General features: G+C 37.3%; 1 protein-coding gene across 3 annotated transcripts; it reads right to left on the reverse strand.

The window, feature by feature from the left end:
- Positions 1–1389: 1389 nt before the first annotated feature.
- Positions 1390–20394, reverse strand: mip40 (Myb-interacting protein 40). Of its 3 annotated transcripts, XM_069317645.1 has the most exons (7): positions 20183–20392; positions 19026–19143; positions 18221–18439; positions 17413–17629; positions 16161–16306; positions 6123–6165; positions 1390–5609 (listed from the first exon to the last, which is right to left on the reverse strand). In XM_069317645.1, the coding sequence occupies exons 1-6, from the start codon at positions 20226–20228 to the stop codon at positions 6150–6152; spliced, it is 762 nt and encodes a 253-aa protein (XP_069173746.1). In that variant the 5' UTR covers positions 20229–20392; the 3' UTR covers positions 1390–5609; positions 6123–6149. The 3 variants fall into 3 exon arrangements, with proteins under 3 accessions (XP_069173746.1, XP_045582737.1, XP_045582735.1); XM_045726781.2 differs by lacking the exons at positions 1390–5609; positions 6123–6165 and adding an exon at positions 9472–14002 and having other exon boundaries at positions 20183–20394; XM_045726779.2 differs by lacking the exons at positions 1390–5609; positions 6123–6165 and adding an exon at positions 9866–10114 and having other exon boundaries at positions 20183–20379.
- Positions 20395–20727: the final 333 nt, after the last annotated feature.

Raw genomic sequence — 20727 nt, forward strand, 5'->3', positions numbered from 1 at the left:
TCAAATTGTACCTTCAAAATATGTGCAATCACTCGCAATTATGCTAAAAAATGGCAATCATAATATTTAAATAGCCATCATAGTTTTAAAACTGCATGTCAATTTGGTCTAATTATGACAAATCTCCCTCTTAATCTTACATAGGAAGATGATAAAAAACTATAAGATCACCTGGACAAATCGAGGAATGGTCCAACAAGTGGCTACACGCACGCACCCACTAACATTATATGTATCTCTTAAAATTTGTCACAGTACATCTCATTTACTTCATTGCCTAACAACAGATCTTTCCAATCAAATTTATTAAAAGCTAGGTTCCCCATTGTCTCCTCACTTGAAATAAAAAAAATTTCAACCATTTCATATTCCCCTTTCTCTTCTAGATTATAATGCATTGCATATTTGATTTCCAACAGGACATGGTCACTCTTACCCAATAGAGGAAGGCACTGAATGTCAAACCTTTCTTCTTTCCTGGTAAATGCCAAATCCAGCACAACATCCCCTTCCCTCATTCTTGTAGCCTGTTTAATGGGTCGATACATATGTCTCCAGGATGAGGTTTACTCCTAGGTACCTATTTACTTCTAGGTGAAAAGTGCCATTGGATGAAAGGAAATGTTACCTAAATGCTTACCACAGGGATTGAACCCACAATCCTCTCTTGGGAAGCTACAAGACCCATGCATGCATGTGTAATTGCCTACATTTAGTTACAAGATGAAAGCTGCACTTATGGTGTCCTATCTCCCCTGCAATCTTTGCCCAATGATGCTTCATGATTACTGGCATTCACCATCTCTTCACATAACTTGTTCCATTTGCAACTCTATTTGCAAATAAAAACTTTCATATATTTTTTAGCACCTTTCTTTCTTAAACTTGGATATGTGGTCTTTTGTTCCTGAAGTTGCTAGTTTCAAAAAGTTCTCATAGATTTACAAGGGTCTTTCCTGGTGGAAGTTCCCTGTCTACTATGGCTATTTCCTGGCATGAGGCAGCAGACTTCTTCACTACGACTCGCTCTTGTTTGTGAGCTACTGAACTGTGTGACTGAGGAAAGACTGGTTTCACTCCCATTATCACATGGGAAGAGACTTCAAGGGTACATACTGTACATTCTTTCCAGATCTGACATTACAGTTGCCCACTGTGTCTGTGTTCACTGAGTGGTCATTTCTGGTTTCTTTTTCTAGATCTCCAGAATGCAGTTGCCATGCTCCAATCCATCTGAGGCTTAGGGATTAATAATTTCAGGGTTGAACAAAGTCTTAAGACCAAAGATCACTTGGTCTTTCCCATTTATGTTCTTTATGGCTCCTTCACAAGTCTCCCAACTTACCAAATGTAGCACACGAATGTAACCAATGACAATAAAACTAAATAAAATATGTACAAGTTTACTTTGAAATCATACTTCTCATATATTACAAAAGGTCTAAATAAAAAAAAAAAAAGACATCTCTTGTATAACTTTATATTGCACAATTGCTCTGTTTAAAAGGCTTTACTATATAATCTAATTTAAAATCTTACTATGTACTGTAATTAAATTACTGTATATAAAAATCTTACATCAAACAAACATATCATGCCATCAGGTATTACAAATTATGGAAACTGAGCACTTTGTTATTACAATGGTATTACAGAATATCTCTTAATATACCAAATTGAAAATACATATCTCGTTCATTCACTAGCTGGTTATACTAAATTCCTATAACTATTTATAAGCTCATCAAACACATTTTGTATATTACAGAAAGAACACAATTTAAATATCGGGTAACTGTTGACAAGTAACACCAATCAATTTTAAAAATGGTGCATTTTCCATTATGATATAGAGTACTTTAGTGATTTGAAGATTAAGTATGGTACTCAGGATGTATGAAATAATTACATTTCTTACATACTTTGGTTTTAACCACCAATAGTTATACAAATGTGAAATTAATACTCATTACGGTACAGTACTGTAACAAATAAAAATACAGTAGTGCATAGTCAACTCCATCGTTTTCAGAAAAAAATTAGACAAAGCACCATTTTAGTTTTTGCCAGTACATACCATGTCTAAATACCTGTACTATAAAGTTATCTGGATGGAGCAGCTGGCCGGTCAGTATTTTGAAAAGAAAAGGTATCTTTAATCTTTAGTGGAAAGTGAAAGAAATGAAGCAATGGGGTTGAGGCAGGCAATTAGTATTGTATTTAGTAAAATTGGTGTATACTGGCAGCAGGTTTTCTTTCAAACATGTTTCATTGAATATGACCGCATATTCTGTATTTATTATTTTCTGGTTTAGGGCTTCTATCCCTCTAACTATTTTCTTAGCATCAGTAAAATTTAGTAAAATGTGTCATTAATAAAGCATGGTGCTTGATACGGTAATGGCAGAGGTATGAGGAAATGAAAAATGCCCTTGCCAGGATGATTGCTCATGATGCACACATGGTAATTCCATAAGAAAATGAAAAATTCATCACCAAATTTTTTGAATATAACTCGCCTGTCATTTGGTGAAAAAATGAGAAATCAAGGGGATTGAGGGATTTGTTTGTGGACTGATAAGGTGTTACTAAAGCTTTCAAGGCTGATAATGACATTGGATAATGACCCAGGCTAATAATATAATAGTCCAACAATCTGGGAGTGTCGATACGTGAAACGGAGACCAGTGTTGGTGTGCTGAGCAGAGACCAGTGTTGATGACGAGTCTCAATAATGTGGTAAAGATATGGAGATAACATATGAAGATATTCCCCCCAAAAATTAGAAAGTTCACTTTTGTGAACAGAGTGGTAGATTGTTGAAACAAGATAAGTGGGAAGGTGGTGGAGGCTAAAACTGTCGGTAGTTTCAAAGCGTCATACGACAGAGTACTGGGAAGATGGGACACTACGGGCATAACTCTCGCCCTGTAACTACACTTGGATAATTGCTTGCATATTATGAACTGGTCATATTATGAAATGTCATTGCCTAACCTTGGTAAGCAAAGTGATAATTATACTACACAAGTTGAACATGCATTTACTAAAACAATACCAATATAAAATAAGAAAGCAATAACAAACTAAGATAATCCCCCCTTAAATAATAATCATAGAGAAAGATTGAATTATAATTATTCAAGCACTCCCTAGGCAGTGTCACTCTGAAACTTGTCAAATTTGCCTTACACCTGTGTTACTGACATATAATAACAATGATTAAACACACTATTGTGAACATTAATGAAAAAATATACTGTATATCAATAATCACTTGGTCCAAAATGCACAAGAAAATAAATTAAATTTCACAAAAGCACTAGTAATAAATTGTTCAGGAATAATCACTCTAAAACTCGCTCAATCCTTCACCAAGTTAGTTATGGTCTGAGTATTATCAAAATACTGAATGTATAATTGTGCGAGAAGATTATAATCGCTTATTTAAGAATGTTGTAATGAGAAAATGTCACCTACACCAAACAACATATGACATGTATAACATACATAGCCTAGCTCAAAATATAGATGTACAGTATATCAAAACTCCTTTCAACTCTCAACTGCTTTAGTCAGCCAATGTGGGGAAGTGGAAGAGGGAGTAACAATACTGCACTGCACCCCAAATTTACCATTGACAACAGAGTTACCTTGTAATGCTTAGGCAATTCCTCTTCAGTATGTAGTGAATGTCTTGTTCCACTGTGTATTGCTCCTCTTATCGAGACAGTGATCATCATCATCCTAATAGAATGGCTCCCTGACGATCATCATTTAAAACAAATGCTATAGATCCTGTAACTACACTTAGGTAATTACACTTGGGTAATTACTAGGTCACTTGACCTGTAAAGCATCATCGATGGCTATGATAACACTACCAGGAGCCACCAATTTGCGATTGATGCCGTGTCGTCTTGGGCCACCGATCATGGCTTCAGGTTCTCTACATCTAAGACTTGTGCTATGACCTGTACTCGGAAGCATGTCGTTCTTCGTTCCTCTTTGTCACTTTATGGTCTCCCCATTGTGTATAAGGATTCCGCTAAGCTTTTGGGGTTAATCTTTGACACTCGTTTGTCTTGGTCTCCCCATATCTCTTACCTCCGCGTTGAATGCTCTAAGGCCCTTACCCTCCTTCAGGTATTGTTCCATACTTCTTGGGGAGCGGATATGCGCACTCTCCTAGCTTTACATTTCTCTCTCGTCCTGTCTAAACTCGATTATGGTTGCCCTGCTTACTTGTCTGCTTCTCCTACTCTTAACCGTCTTGATGCTTTGCACCATACTGGGTTGCGCCTCAGCTCTGGTGCCTTTCGTTCGACTCCCGCCCTCAGCTTGTATGTTGACACTGGCTTCCTATTTCTGACAGGACTTCCGATATCGCTTCTGTCTTTGCTATCTTGTGCGGTTCTTGCAACATCCTTCTTCTCGCCTCTGTCGTGCTTTAACTTTTACCCCTCCTGTGGTTCCTGTTCCTCGTCACCACCTCCCTCTTTCTGTCCAGTTATCTCGCTTACAGGATTCTCTTTCAGTTCGTATTTCTAATATTTCTCCTCGCGTTGTTCCTTCCTTGCCCCCATGGAGAGTCCCCCTTCAGAAGTTTTGTACATCCTTGACCCGCATCACTAAAGCTTTTATCCCTCCTACGGTTCTGAAATGCTTTTTCCTTGAGCACTTTTCTTTGCACTCCCCGCTCCATTTCCATTTTCACCGATGGGTCTAAGTCTGCAGATGGCGTAGGCTACTCTGTTGTTTATCCTGACAGCACTTATGTTGCCTACCTCCGGAGACTAGTATCTTCACAACAGAACTTTATGCTATTCTTTATGCGCTTTGTCTCCTGCTGTCTCGTTGTCACTCTTCCTTTGTAGCTGTTGTTGACTCTCATAGTGCCCTCATGGCTCTCAGGTTCTTTAATCCGGTCCATCCAGAGGTCGTCGAGATTCAGCATTGGCTGTTTCTTATTTCCAGTAAATTTAAGTCAGTTGAGTTTTGCTGGGTTCCCAGCCATATTGGTGTCTCTTAAATGAGCGTGCGGATCCTGCCACTAGGGAAGCTGTCCATTCTTGTCCCATCTCCCGTAAAGGTATTCCTTATTCCGACTTTTACCCAGTTATTCATTCCTCCGTCCTTACCCATTGGCAGGATTGTTGGTCTTCTGTTACTGGTAACAAATTGCGTACTCTTAAGAGCAGTGTGTCCTCATGGCCGTCCTCCTACCACCGTCACCGGTGATGGGAAACGGCTCTGGCGAAGTTGCGTATTGGCCATACACGCTTAACTCACGGTCGCTTAATTGAGCGCCAGCTGCTCCTTATTGTCCAAATTGCATTGTGTCTCTTACGGTTGTGCATGTCCTTGTTGAATGTCCTGACTTCCAGGACGAGCGTGTGTCTTGCTTTCCGACTGTCCCTCATGGTCTCTTGTTCCTCCATAGAATTCTTGGTGAATCGGATACTTTTGATATCATTCGCCTTATGCACTTCTGTTCTCGTATTGGCATCCTTAGGGATATTTAGCGCCCTCTGATTATTTCGCACATTTGATGGTGCTACATAGCCTTCTCGGTTTAATGCCTTCTTTTGATACTTACCAGGAGCCACCTTGTTTTATCAAAATACATTAAAAACAAAGATAAGACAATATCAATTTCATTACATAAGGTTAAATATTCTAACATATATAATATATATTTTGTCAGTTAATTCTGGTTGTGAGTATGACTCAAAGAAGGCCGAATACTGTTATGAAGGACTACACTAAAAAATATCTGCCTATTTTTCCAAATGTAATAACAAATTTATAATCATGCTCCCATCTAAATGGTTCCAATAATCCACATGCAAACTTTTCAATATCCCATTCCACCTCTAAACCTCAGTTTTGCAACAAATTACCTTCAAGATGTAGTGTACAGGTTGCTACCTGAGAGAATAAGTATACTGTATGTTTGTATCACAACTGCCAATAGCTGTAGATTTTAACTCACTAACTCTGATAAATTTAACTCGCAAAATTTAAATATTGCACTTTTAAAGCAAATCATTAAAACATCAGCTAATCATATCTGTTTGATAAATTATGCAATAACAATAATAGGAACACATTTTTCGTACCTGTATCAAAGCATTGTGAACAAAGATTCAGCCTTCATGAGCCCTGAAACAGTGGTATATAGTATTACAATTAAATCACATGATAATTAGTCAATTAAATTGTGTTATGTACATCCAAATCAATGTGTTTTTAGCTATCTTCTAAATTTTTGACATTAGGTTTTCCCAAAGAATGAGGCACATGTACCAAATGCTCAACATAGATAATCGTCACACATTTTGGCATTGAATATACTGAAGTAATGTTAGAAAAATGCTATAGATTCTAACATGTTGATCTAATTAGTTCACAAATGAAGTAATTTCCTCATTTATTCAGTGATAAATGAGAATGTGGAAAGGATGAAGCTTACCACATAAAAAAATAATGGATAGGCAATTGAAAAAACCACGAGTTCAGCGTAATGAAATGCCTCTCTGGTGGACCCACAGTAGCTCTCCATAGCTTGCATTGTAGTGAAGTCAAATCTTGAGAGGTGCATCAGGCCTTAGACACATAACGAGACTACCAGGACCCAAATCTGGCTTTCTCGACTAGGTGAGGGAAGCTTGGTGATCAGTGACCCGCAACCAAGAAAAACCCACCAGAAAGATGGGCAAAACAAAACAACTACTGCCTAATAAAAGAAAGTAATTCCGAGGCAAACAAGGCAAAAACAATCATTGCTGTGGGCAAAGAACACTAACCTTGATGTGTCTCTGACTGCCAGCAGAAGGCACCTCAGGTCGCCTGGGGTCCCAGCTAGCCACCCACTTCACACACAAGCTGCCAGTACAGTACTGAATTCCAAACTCCCCGCAGCAAGAAAAAAATTGGAATGGGAATGTGGAGCTACTGAGGGTTTCCAAGGAAATCATTACATTCAGCTCATGATTTCTAAGTCTCCCCTCATCAGCTTCCCATAGCTTACTCTCAATGGTGCATCAGTAGAAGAAAACAGCTTTTCTGAAAGGGTAACAATATAAAAGTAACACTAGAAAATTGTTATAGTAAGTAACGAGAAAAGGCTGAGACCGCTTATCCGTGTAAAATGACGGACGGAGAGAAAGACAGAGTAGAGGAAAATCGGCTGCATACCAAATGACCTCTCAGCACTGTATAGGTGTTGGGAGACTGCGAAACATCCACTAAGAGGCGAGATGATCAAATTTAAAAAACAAATAAGACCGTAGACAACTCGACAACAAGGTGTTACCTGGGAATAAAGAATGGGAATACCCCACACGCAGGTGACGTAACTACAGGTACTGACTACCTTTCTAAAAGGCAAAATGAATGCCTATTTCCCAAAATGCAGCCCCTAGGAACCATCAATGTTCTGGTAACCTCAAGAGGAGCTTATCCACTCAAAAGTATACCAAACCCAAGCTAGACGAATCAGTTGGTTATAGTTAACAAACACTGAACTGGGAAAGATTGTTTGAATCGGGGAACTCTGTTTTAGTGTCAGTGCTGCTACCTGGTGGTGATGTTGCGCTCTACAGGCTGTGCGGGATAACTGGCAACATATTTTTTTATATATACTGTATATATTTACAGGTAAGTACAAATGTTGGTGATTATAGTGTACATTCTTACAAAGCCACTAACATGCATATCAAGAGCACAATCTGGAAGCACTTGTGATGCTAAAGAGCATTTGGAAAGGCTTTGTGAATATTTTATTGGCCCTTATGTTCATTACAGGCTGGATGAATCCTCTCCATAATCTCTCTAGCATTAAGAACTTAAGATCATTTGAATATATTAAACTTGAAAAGACATTTTGGCACATGCAAGTAGCTCCTATCTATACCATAACAAACTCGGTCATATACAGTACGTATATCTGTCTTAAACTGTGGCACTGGAACCATCTCTGATTGTCCTATGACACTCCCATACCCCCTACCCCCATGTGTCATCTTGGAAAATTGGGTGATGCTATCCCCACATGTCTGGCCTCCAACTTCAGACAGATAGAAGTTCTCTTTTACATAGTAATGTAAATTAAAAAAATTGATCTCTATGTAAGAGAGATTTATAACCTCTGGGATTAACTCGTCTTTTTCTGTGCATATTCAAGGGAATCTCTGCTCATTATATATCTAAATGAGACCTGATAAGAGCAAAATAAAGCTGAAGAATAACATTAGATGTCTTACTGCTAACATTTCTAGATATTAATCCCAATATCCTATTTCCTTTATTTCAAACACGTGTACTGCACATAAATTTATTGGCTTAAAACTTGTTTACACACAGATTTAGTCATTTCAACATTGTCCAGACAACTGGACAATGTTGAAATTAGTTTGTTTCTATATTATTATTAACTTGGCTGAGCCATACATTTGTAGGCATTAAACTGTGTCTGCAAATCTTTCATCAATTTTAAAAGACTATTTTAAGTCTTCCAGTAATGTCGAGTAAGGAATTTATAATCTGCCTTATTTTATATTATCTACAAATTTGAAAATGTGGCTGTTCAATTCTGTATCCAAACTATTTATACAGTACATAATAGTAAATAACAGAGGTCCCAGGACTGAGTCCTGGGGTTCTCCACTTGAAATTGTTACTTAATTGGACTTTGCTCCATTTATGGCAACCCTGTTTCTTTTGAAATAATAGGTACCTGGGAGTTAGGCAACTGTTGTAGATTGCATCCTGGGAATTGTCAATGGTTGGCCTAGGGAGACCTTGATAACAGGCTTCCTATCTCAACACTGGGAACCCTGCAAGTCTCGTCAATGCATTTTTCATATACATTTCAAACCAATTAATTATGTGTTCAGATAGTGATTCTGAAAATAATGCAACAGATTGTGAAATAAATGACACAAAATGTTAGTTTTGTCTTTGTTTTCCTACAAAGCTTTCACCACACAATGTTTTGTGTGGTGATCAAAGATGCTCCAAAGTTTCAGGACCTTCAAAAGCACAATATAGCCACCAGCAAGACATCTGATTACTTTACTTTTCCAAGGGCTTTACAATAAAATCTATCATTATTACGGATTAATTCATTCTTTGATTTTATTGAACATGACTTCCTCACTTTAGAAGGCACAGCAAACAAGTTAATAGACGATGACCAAACCACATGTCAGAAGATGGAGAAACTACAACATTTCTCACATATTTTGATGTCGTATATTCACATATGACTTGATAATGGTCCAGGATAGACCGAAACATCGTCGTCGTCTCCATCTTCTGATGTGTGGTTTGTTCATTGTTTCTTCAGCCACGTTATTGTGACTCATCGTCTGCATAGGTAATGGATCATTTACATAGGAGGAACTGAAAACAGGGTTTCCCCTACCTTACTCAAGTATATCTTGTAGGACAATTGTATTCAAATCGTTTATTCAAAACTTTTATTCTGCAAATTTTATTTCAGTGAACATAAAAATACAGTATAACAATGTGGAACAGGAATAGTATTATAATTGAGGAGCCCAAAGTACTGCATAATTTTTTTTTAAGCCTCATTTAGTGAGCTTTAAAGCCCACAAGACAAAATATTTTAGGAATATTTCCAGAATCAACATTTCTCATAAAACATAAGCCATATCCATCACTAAAATGATAGCGTTTAAAAAAAAAAATAGAGTACTGTACATTTTTAGGTCATAAAATACAAGCAATCACAATATGGCATCAAGATATTTACAAAAAAAAATATAAAATAAAAATTATGAGGTAAACACTAATTAAACATTAGCATCCAACGGTAAACACACTGATGATGCTAAAAAGCATCATCCACTTTCAATATTTTCAGTGTTCACAGTTGATTTCCTTAGCAATTCTACTTGCATCAACCCTGTTGAGATTTTGCAGGCAATATGTGGGCAAGAGCCTTCAGCCACCATCTTAGACATAACTAAATCAACCACAAAGCTTCCCGCTCACCAATGAGGCCTTCCCATGTGACAATACCAGACTGATGGATTTTGCTCCTGTGATTCAATGTCTTTTTGCATCTTTGCCGTAAAATTTTATGCTGAAAATATTGAGTGCAGATAGTGATAATGGAGCACAAAAGGTTAATATATAAGGGGGAAAACTACCAAGGAAATTAAAATTACCAAGAAAGTCAAATACATTGAAGATGGATACAGGAATATACTTACATGTTCTACAGCATCCACTGGTAAGAAAAATACCCACAATTTGTCATAATTTAGCTTGTACTGTACTAACAATAATTACATGACCATCATTCTATAAACAGAAAGCAGAAATGTGCCAGGAAGAGGTACGTTTTAGGTACATGGTACATATATTAAACATGAGGGAACTCAAAGTACATTTTTTCTACTATCCGACAGAAGACACATTGGGTAACATCCAGACCAAATATTAACTTTGTAGCATTAAAAATAAAGTTAATCATCAAATTTATTGTGAACATTTACAATCAGCGGGACCCTTAAGTGATGGTATGCGGCCTCTCTGTATATTATTACTATTAAAATTCAACTGACTTTTCTTGAATTTGTTCTTTTTCCATATGAAAGAATAGTTATTTGAGAATACATACATGCAAACAAAAAATTATGACTTAACAAATCTCTGCCAAGAAAAAAATATATAATATTTTTCCAAACGGTCATAGGAGCAGTCTGTAAATTCATACATAAAATTTGGAGTTTGTAAATTATGGAATAGATATAATAAAAGTTATGATTCTTTTCTTTTCTCAGCTGTATAGACCAATAACATGTACACATTTCCACATTTTAATTTTTTATTTAGGTTGAATAATAACTGAACATTGAAATGTTCATAAACATTTGTATATTCAATGCTGTCGCACATAATCTGTTATAAATACATACATCTCATTTTGCATCTACTGTATACACTTGAGAATTTATTTGCGAACATTTTGACACCACATTTATAAGTTTTAACCAAACAAATAATTTGGGAAATGTAAAATTGTTCAAAACATTTTACATATGGCTGAGCAGGGCCCTGAAGCGACCGGAATGTTTACGGTCCGAAATGCCAGTGTTATTAAGCCCCATAAACTGTCAAAGCAGGGTTGGTAAATTTAAATAATTTGGTTGTATACAGGGTACTATATGATCCCAAGAGGTACTTACAAAATTTATGCAGCTATTGTACAGTGTTTTCTATTTGATATTTTTTCTCAAGACTTGTAAAGTATTTTGAAGATATTAAAACAAAAAATCCACAAAAAATTTGCATATATTGTAATTAAAAGTACAGTACAGTATAATTAAAGCTAAAAAAAATAGTCTCTCCAATGCAATTCAGCTCATTCACTGAAAAACTAATGCATTTGATGTAAGGATTTTTTCAATTTTGGCCAGTTCCTTGGTAGCTTTCCTGAATTTATACATTGATACTCTGCACTGCAGAGAATCCAGATTATGCCATGTCAATAAGATTTGGGTCCCTGAACTGACTAACCAGCAACTACAACCAGAATCTGGTTCCCTCAAAGAGAAAAGACGATCAGAACTCGACTGAAAAACGCAAAGAAAACTGTAACCAGATGGTATCCCAGGCCACACTGGGATCCTGCCTCACTCATGAGAGACCTGTAAAGAACTCGAAATCCCACAGGAAAGAGCAAAACATTAGAGCAGAAATCTCAGGCATTCAGATGTTTCCTTACTTCTGGAGACTACCATAAAAAAGTGCTTAGGGAAGAAACCCTATCGGAATAAAGACAAATGCCAAGAAAGTAGTGTCATTAATGACAGAGCAAGTAGATGGAACATAACTTGCTGTGGACCACATGTGGACCATGTGGTCCACAACAATTAAGGCCACAGGCAACTTGCAAATTGTTTTGGGTCATCTCCGATCTCCATGTTTCCCCACCTCTATGAACACACCAGATTCTGCTCCTAGTGTTTAGTAGGTCTGCCCAAGCTCAGATGTGTCTCAATACCTGAGTCAATGGTCCATGAAGTTACTGAGGACTAACCCAAGAAGGATACCAATTTTTCCCCCACCACAAAAACGTGGTTGTCTGCTAGCCAGAAAGAAATGGGATTCATACCACAACCAGGAAGTAGCAGAGGTTTTGAACCTGAATGAGTTTGGATTCCGTTCAGAAACAGTCTTAAAAAGCAGGAACCAAAGAAAGTTCTGCCAAGTCCAATGCGAAGGAAGAAATGACTGTAGAAACCAGAGGAAAGGGCCAAATCAAAGTCCAGAACTGGGATTAGGAACCTCACCTGCAAGGAGTAAAGTTCAATATGAGACGGACAACAGAAGAAGTTCTTTACCTGAGTAAACATTCAGACAGGAATAAAGACTATCAAAAACAGTCAAAAGGCAGCCAAGAACCCTCCACAGCAAATCCATAATCCCTGGTACCATTTCCTATCACAGAGGATGAAGGACTAGTGTCAGAAACCACATCCCCTTCCACCTACGCAGCTGCTACCAAATCTACCAAGGGAATCTAAAAGCAGAATGAACCATCGGTGTCCAAAAACACATCAACACATCCTGGAAAGCTGAAGGCAGCAATGTTCAGATCTAAACTTGGTGAGGGATTCAACACAACCCAACCAACAGAGAAAATGAGGTAAGGAAACCTCTTGGATGCAGGTTAAATGGCTGCCTTGTCATCAATGCAAAAGGAAAGCTTTGTCAGGTAATTAAACACCTATCACTAACAATTAGACAGCATGGAATAGCATATAAAGTCACTAACTAGAAAGAATCATTTAATGCAAAGTAAGTGTAAACTTGGCTAACGAGCAAGTCGCCCAAACACACACACGACCCATAGCCAGGCACAACACACACAAGCACACACAACTAAAAACGAACCCCATAACATTGATGGATCAGAACTCAAGATGACCTGGGCTGCAACCTGGAGGCAATGGTATGAGAGTTAGGGCATAGAATAATCACCCATTGTCAACCACCCTTTGTTTTGTTTTCTCATAAATTTATCTGTTAATTCAAGCAGTGATTTTTGCTTTTGCTTGGATTATCTGGACAATTTTACTTAGTTTAAGTCAATCTTTGACCCAGATTCTGGTCCTGGTTACCAGTAAGCCAGTGTAAGTCTCAGGGCCTGGCACAATGTCAGAGCTCTGTAGCCCAAAAAGCATAGCTTACGGAAGATACTGAAGGGGGTCAGCCCAGAAAGGCACATAACTACAAAGGCCTCAATGTTGGGTGCTTCGAACTTACTGGCCCTTAGATGTTCAGTCTAGTCCCCTTTTCCCCATGAGTCTCATGGTTATGAAAAGTGATAAAAAAGTGTGAAAGCTGTAGCTCCCTGGCCTCTTCAATGATTTTAATCCAGTATAAGAACAGCTACCCTACACCTTTCTTGTGCATGGCACAATTTCTTGTTTGCCTAGATGTCATTGAAATTATCTCTTGCACTCTGGTTTTCTCCAATGTTTTCATTCTGCCAAAAAGTGGCCTCTCTGAAACTGGCCTACATCTTGCTCACTCTGATTCATTGGTGGTTGTAATAGGGCTGATTACCTGGCCTTCTCTGGGATTTTACTCCAGCCAGAAAATAGTTCCATTCTGTGCATGGCATAGCTGCTTGACTTCGCTGTCAGTTGCAGGGGATTAGGATTCCCTGTTATATCCAAGGCTTTTGTCCTGTAGCGGAAGTAGCCTCTTGCTTGGTGAGCCATCGATAATGAGGGCCCTAGCTTCCTAGCCTTCTCTGGGTGTTCCATCTCTCCACCGAGTTCACAATAGTGGGAATCTGTCTCCATGACCTGCTCTTGGATTCATCTGGCCAGACAGTAGCCTGTGTTTGTAAACTGCTTTGTCCACCTTCTTTACTTGCTTCTTAAATACATTTACAGGATGAAATATAGAGGACTGTACCTAAATATGGTCTTCTCAGCTTGCTTCTTATGTCCATCTGTGGGATAATATAAAAAGAAGACGACGAGGTTATGGTTTTCGTTTCTAATTTAGTTATTGTTGTGATTATTTAAGCCTTTCTTTTCATTTATTGGATATCAGTCATTGTAAATATACAACAGAGGCTAAGTAAAAAAAAAAAAATGATCATGTTGCTCATATAAATCCTTAAAATTGTTCGAAGTTTAATGTTAAAGCTGTATTACAAAATTCAGGTAAAGAAACAGAAGAGTGTTTTTTTGTATGCATGAATTCAGAAACAGCACATGATTGAGTTCATGAAGAATAACAAAGACAAACCAGGTAATAATTCTTGTGAATTTATACCTTTACAGTATTTACATATTACACTAAACAGGATTACTGTGATTACAGTCCATTGCAGCTATGGTGAAAATGTAATACAGGTGTTTTATATAGTGCATAATATTTTGTAAATTTGGCAAGTGTTATGTATTAATACATTCCACTTGTAGGGTATTGCACTTTTCTTTATTGAATACCATTTACCAATCATATGATTATGGTGAAATTTGTGTAAATCATTTTAATTTAATGTAATGACTCTCTTTATTTTTTCCACATTAGATTCTTTGTCTACAAACAAACTGTCTACTGTCTACAAACTTCATGATGTGGTTTGTAATGTAATCAATGTTATTAAAGTATTGTACTGTAAATAATGGAACAGGTTTTCCCACAATATAGCCTTAACTTAACGGGCCAAAATCAAGTTTACTCTTTTTAACATAATTTTCAGAAATATATTTCTTTGATATTTAGCTTTAAAGCATAAAAGCTGAATATCAGGTGCAGCAAGGCTGTGGAACTTTGAGTAGCATGGAGCCAACACCCTATAGGATCACTACAAGCCCAAATCCCAGGTAAGAGCCATGGGGAAAAAAGGTGCCAAGCAAGCAATGCCAAAGCAGCATTCTGCCTCACCGTGTACAGGCAGAATGACAGCTGGAAGATAGAAGAGAACCGACTAGCAGAAAAATGACAGCTAGTCAAGGACCAACAGACAGCCAATAAAGAGATACTGCCTACAAAACTCGGAAAAAAGAGGTGGCCAGAAAGGAGCATGCCACACCTGGAAGAGCAGAATCCTGACCCACTTGGCATGGTACACCCTCCCCCTAAAGCCGACAAAGGTCAGAAAAATGAGCTACCAAAAACCCAGTAACTCGCACCTCAAAAAGAACTGTGCACTGGGACAGGAAACCAGCATGGGACTAAGGCACAGAACCAGAGGTCTTGTGCTCACAGCCAAAAGGAACAGAACACTTTCCCAACATCAGGACCACTGTCTGAAAACTAGGTACCCCACCAGGAAGGCAAAAAGAGTTGGAGCACTCATAACATGGACCATGCAGCACAAATGACCAGGAGCAAGCAACCTCAATGGCCTGTTGTCAGGAAAGGCTGAGAACAAAACCCACAAAGATGAGGACAAAGAGCCCTGAGAAGTAGGGTAAAATACTTTAAAATACACAGCACGCACAGTAGGGTCAAGACAGTCCAAAGGTCAAGCTTCCCTCACCTTGGGGGAGGTTTCCTTGAGATGGTTTCGGGGCTTAGCGTCCCCGCGGCCCGGTCCTCAACCAGGCCAAGGGAAGAGCCCAATTTGTGGTTGTGGCTCCCGGTAGATCAACGATGGTCTCAGAGGCCTAATACACTTCACAACTCTCAAGACTTGACTTCACCAGAATGCAAGCTACGAGGAACTACTGAGGGGGGTCTTCCCCAAAACATAAGACCAAAATAAAAAAAGGTTTAAAGACATGCTATTAATGGTTTATAGATCTTTATAGATCTTAATCTTAAAGAGTTATGAGGAAAAGTTTGTGGCACCAGAAATGCCAATGCTTAAAGATTGAAGGAAAGATGGTGACATGATCACCAAGTAAAAGATCTTGATGGGTATGGAATCAATTGACAAGGAGGGTTTTTTGAGACCTATAACCTCTCTCTAGAACATGGGGCCTGCATCCACGTATGAGAGAAACAGATATATATATATATATATATATATATATATATATATATATATATATAAAATATATATATAAAATATATATATACACAGTATATAGTCCTTTATTTCAAGTTATTACATAAAACAATACAATATGTTTTCAGTCTTCATGACTTACCTATCAAACATGGCCTTAAGAATGTTATATGAACCTTGGTAGCGTTGGTCATTAGATTTAGCAGCATTTCTCCAAAGGTTACGAATTTGCCGCCATCTCTTGAGGTGTTCAGTCAACAGCAGACCTGTTGGTGTATTCTCACACTCCTGTTGGAAATGTAGTATTCTAACTATTGTAAATGTTGGGTGTATCTCTATTTATCCAAGAATACATTTAGTAATTTATACCAAAAATAAGGTACCAAGTTGAGTGTAACCACAAGAGATTTACTTGTGCTAAAAATTTACTGAAAGTACGGTTCGTTCCCAGCTCACAATTGGGAAATCGGGTTGAAATTCCGGGTTGAAATCCCAGGTGGGACAAATGGTTGGGTGCCTTTCCTATCACGTAATGCCTTGTTCACCTAGCAGTAAATAGGTACCCAGGAGTTAGTCAGGTTGTTGTGGGGTTGCATCCTGGGGAGGATCAGTAATTTAACCTTGGGGAGGGGGCCCTCAGCATAACCTTAATATATATACACTACACTGGGTGCCCGTCCCCTGACACAAGGAATTATAATCTTACTAACAAGATATTATATTAAGTCCACCACTAAATGGTCTTGGAAAGAAATAATCTCGTTTCTTTTTAATATACGAATATTAGGCGAGTTTTCCCATTAGGAAAAATTAGAGAATTAGGCGAAAATTCAATTATTTAAAAAAAATATTGAAGGCTGCCAATTTAAAATCCTTAATACATGTACTGTATCTTTCAAGCAGCACAAACATATTCAAGAATTGAATCATTTACCCATTTCTTAGTATGACAGCATAGTGGTCATAATCTTGACCAACAACTGTTGCTGCCCCTTTAGCATGCAATGTAATGACCTTATATTTATAGATTATAATCTTCTGCCCTAAAAAAAATTACTATTGATGCATTAAAACTATTAGAACTATTTTAACTTATAATCATAAATTTTTTTAAGCAATACAAACTCCTTTACTGAGGAACAAGGTGACAATTAACTGTGCCAGTTAAACTTTAATATTGTAGACTTTGACACAAAGTTATAATTACTATTTAAATCAAATGCCAATTACAGTACAGTATGTCTAAATGCTTGGGCATACAATTTATAACTAAACTGCTTTTTCCTGAACATTACGCTGCAGATCTAAAAGATATTATTGCATACACTATATGTTTCCCATCTAAAAAGAAAAAAGTCCTACATTTAACACTTCTTAAAACAAATTGGCCTTACATTGATTTCATTGAGTTTATTGGGAGGATGTGGAATCGGTTCAGGAATCCTTGGATCTCTCTGCAGCATATCAGTTGCCCAGGGTTCTGGGGGAGGCATCTTGTTGCCGAGAGCAGTATTGGGAGGACCATCAGACAAGATTTCTGTGGCAAAGTCTCCATCATGGCTACCCTCAGTACTGTTAAACATTTCTGTGCTGGGGCTGCTTGGTTCTTGTCTGGGTTGAAAAGTAATTACTATGAAATGCTTATTTACACTTCATAATATTGCACTAAATCTGTATTGTAATTATTCTGTAAAGTTATATACAAATAATTTCACTAACTTAATACATTCAAATTCTTACTATAACAGCACATATCACATATACAGCATAAGTATTTTTAATTGTGGATGAAAGTTTAGGCCCCAGGACAAGCACTGAAATGGTAAGATCATTCAGTGTCACAGAGTGAAGTACTGTAATAGGAAACGAGGCAGATTGGACGATGTAAAAGTTAGTGTTTAACATGTTTGCAGATGACTACTCGCGAGCAGCAGTGTACATCTAGCCTTATGAAGCCGTGGGGTGTTGCTATACATGATTTGCAGTATGGTGGTGCTGGTTCTCTATAATACCTTTTACAGAGGGAGATACAGTATGGTGAAAGAATGGCATTATTTTTAATACCATTGACCGTCTTTCCTATACTGCTCTCATATCTTTAGGCAAATACCTCCACACTCCATAGAAGTGGAAAAATGGGATAATGATGATAATGACATGTTTAATGGTAGACAATGACCTTTCCATTGTCTACTCACTTACTTTACATTAAGACTGGAGTTATGTGGCTGGTTAATCATCCAGGCACGGCAAATAGGATACAGAGGAGATGTTTCATCAAACTGGGCCAAGTCAACACTGCGATCAAACATGCGCATGACAAAAGTGTGGTGGAAACCAGAATCTCTCAAATCTATCTCCTTCCGTCGCCGCTTTCTTGGAGGACGAGAGCTTCGAGCATTTGTTAAACCAATCTTTGTACTGAAAAAAAAGAGGTTCAAAAAGGCAATAAATATCAAGTTAATACTGTGCTGTATTGAAAATGGGTCCCACACAATGGGCCCCTTGTGATTGGCAGTACATATACTATGAATGAAACGTAATCCAGTTACAATTGCTTATGACTGCTCCATATTAGGTATCCACAGCAAAATGTTATTCTCAGTTTAATTTATATTAATTTAATACTGTATACAGTATTCCCTAGTTCAGTAGGAAATGATTATTGAACTTGAATTTGTATTGCAGGCATCTATAACTATCCTAAGTAAACATTCCTCTAAAAATTCAGCATACAAATGGTTTACTAAAATACATAAATTAGAAAAAAAAAAATTATCTTGCATTTCTCGCTTTATCTAACACTCTTTCTTTCAAATTACAATAATCATATACCCATTGCAATCATTTATCTTCATCCTCAGCTTTCTTCTTCTAAATCCCTCTGTATTATGATCCTAACCCAAATATCCTGAAGTTGTCCACACTTTAAGCAATAAAGCACACAATGAAATTGATACTTATTACATACAGTACATTTAAGTCGCAAGCACATTGAAAAACTCACAATACTTTAGTTTTATTATCATTATCCGACTCATTTTCTGAATCAGACTCTTCGTCCTTCTGAAGTAAACCCTGAAGAGCTGCATCAAATCGCCCACGAGCTGCATCTACGTCAACACCTGTAGGTATAACAAACCTTATCATTAAAACTAAAAAAAAGAGTGAACTGTAGTTCATTAATTTCATGGCAAATACTGGAGTACATTTGCTGTACCATTAATTTCATGGTACAGCAAAAATTATCTGAGTGGAATAATATGTCATGATCTGTAGATTTTTATATACAGTAGTAATAAAAACTATGTAGGTCATAGTATGACATTACACATATCCCATACTGTACTGAGTAGGAGCTACAGTAAAAAAAAAATAAATAAAAGCCGATCAAACCCTAGGAATAGTCAAACGAACCTCTGACTTCAAGAAAGTGGTTATTTAACTGAACAAATCTGTGGTGAGCTCCGTTTAGACTACTGCGTCCAAACATGGCAACCACATCTTCAATAGAACATAACTGCTTTAACAAAAAAAAAAAAAAAGTACAACACAAGAGCAACAAAATTCATCCCAGTATTAAGTTGACTCATACCAGGAAAGGTTGAGGTCCACAGGACTAATAACAATGCAAGCCAGACATGACAGGTTGAATCTCCTCATAATTTTGTAAATACTTTACAAATTGGAGGTCATTAATCCAGACCACTTCTTTTAAAAAAAAAAGGTCACATGTAACACATACAAGGGGCAACACCTCTAAGCTTGTGCTACAATGTAGGACAGAAAACAAAAGATGTTCTTTCACTCGACTATGTTCCACCTACATAACTCTGTAGAAACTCAAGAGGTAGAAACCACCTACCCACCAAAGCCATGAATGCCAAAAATTGCTGCAGTTGAAAATCTCGTTGGAAAAACAATTCTCAGGAAAAATGAGGGGGACCTTTGACAAGCCATCAGCTTCCTGTCACCATGAAAGTTGAGTAAACATTGTGCTTCAATAATTAAAATACAATAACTAATATTATAAAGCCTGTATTAATAATGTGCACCAGACTGGGTTAAGGGAGTAGAAGAACTCCCGAAACCCTTTCCAGGTATGTTCCAGGTAATATAACAATTCCCAGCTACAATATAATTTCCTAAAAGATCTAAACTTACTTGGCTCTTCCCTCTCCAACTTAATTCGGATGCCGGAAGATGTCATATTTGTTGTGTGTGTTCTTCTCCTGCTGCTATAAGGAATACATGAGACAGGAAACACAACTTTCTTTCCTCACAACTTAAAACAAGTCAGCCAAACGCTGTTTCATTCACAACTTGAAACAAGTCAGCCAAGGGCTGCTTCTTTCACAACTTGAAACCAAAACTTCTTCCAAAACATGTGTTCGAATGACACGCACATTATATATTATTTCCAGTGGCCTTTGTCCCGATATTTAGAATGTAATAAAATATATAGAAGTTTTATTTAATAAATTATAGCATAGCAAATGTATACAAACACCTTTAAAAGAATTTAATTGCAAAATGTATGCGAATATCTCCCGACACAATGCAGGAGCTCGAACGCAGTGAAATAACACAGCATCTGGTTTATACCATAAATTATGATATTGCTAACGATAGTTATTATAAATCATTATTTAATCGGTTATTGTGTAAAATAGATATTTTAACCGTAAATGGTATTTTAAGAGTCAAAT

The sequence above is a fragment of the Procambarus clarkii genome, chromosome 88, assembly GCF_040958095.1.
Source record: "Procambarus clarkii isolate CNS0578487 chromosome 88, FALCON_Pclarkii_2.0, whole genome shotgun sequence".
In the NCBI taxonomy this organism is placed as follows: domain Eukaryota; kingdom Metazoa; phylum Arthropoda; class Malacostraca; order Decapoda; family Cambaridae; genus Procambarus; species Procambarus clarkii.

What these genes read in the sequence shown, in the direction of transcription:
- mip40 (XM_045726779.2), bottom strand. Translation starts at nt 20,228, where the DNA reads ATGACATCTTCCGGCATCCGAATTAAGTTGGAGAGGGAAGAGCCAA. An exon ending in GATAATAAAACTAAAGTATT is followed by an intron (nt 18,440 to 19,025) that starts GTGAGTTTTTCA and finishes CTTTTTTTTCAG; the next exon opens with TACAAAGATTGGTTTAACAA. An exon ending in AACTCCAGTCTTAATGTAAA is followed by an intron (nt 17,630 to 18,220) that starts GTAAGTGAGTAG and finishes TTTTCAACCCAG; the next exon opens with ACAAGAACCAAGCAGCCCCA.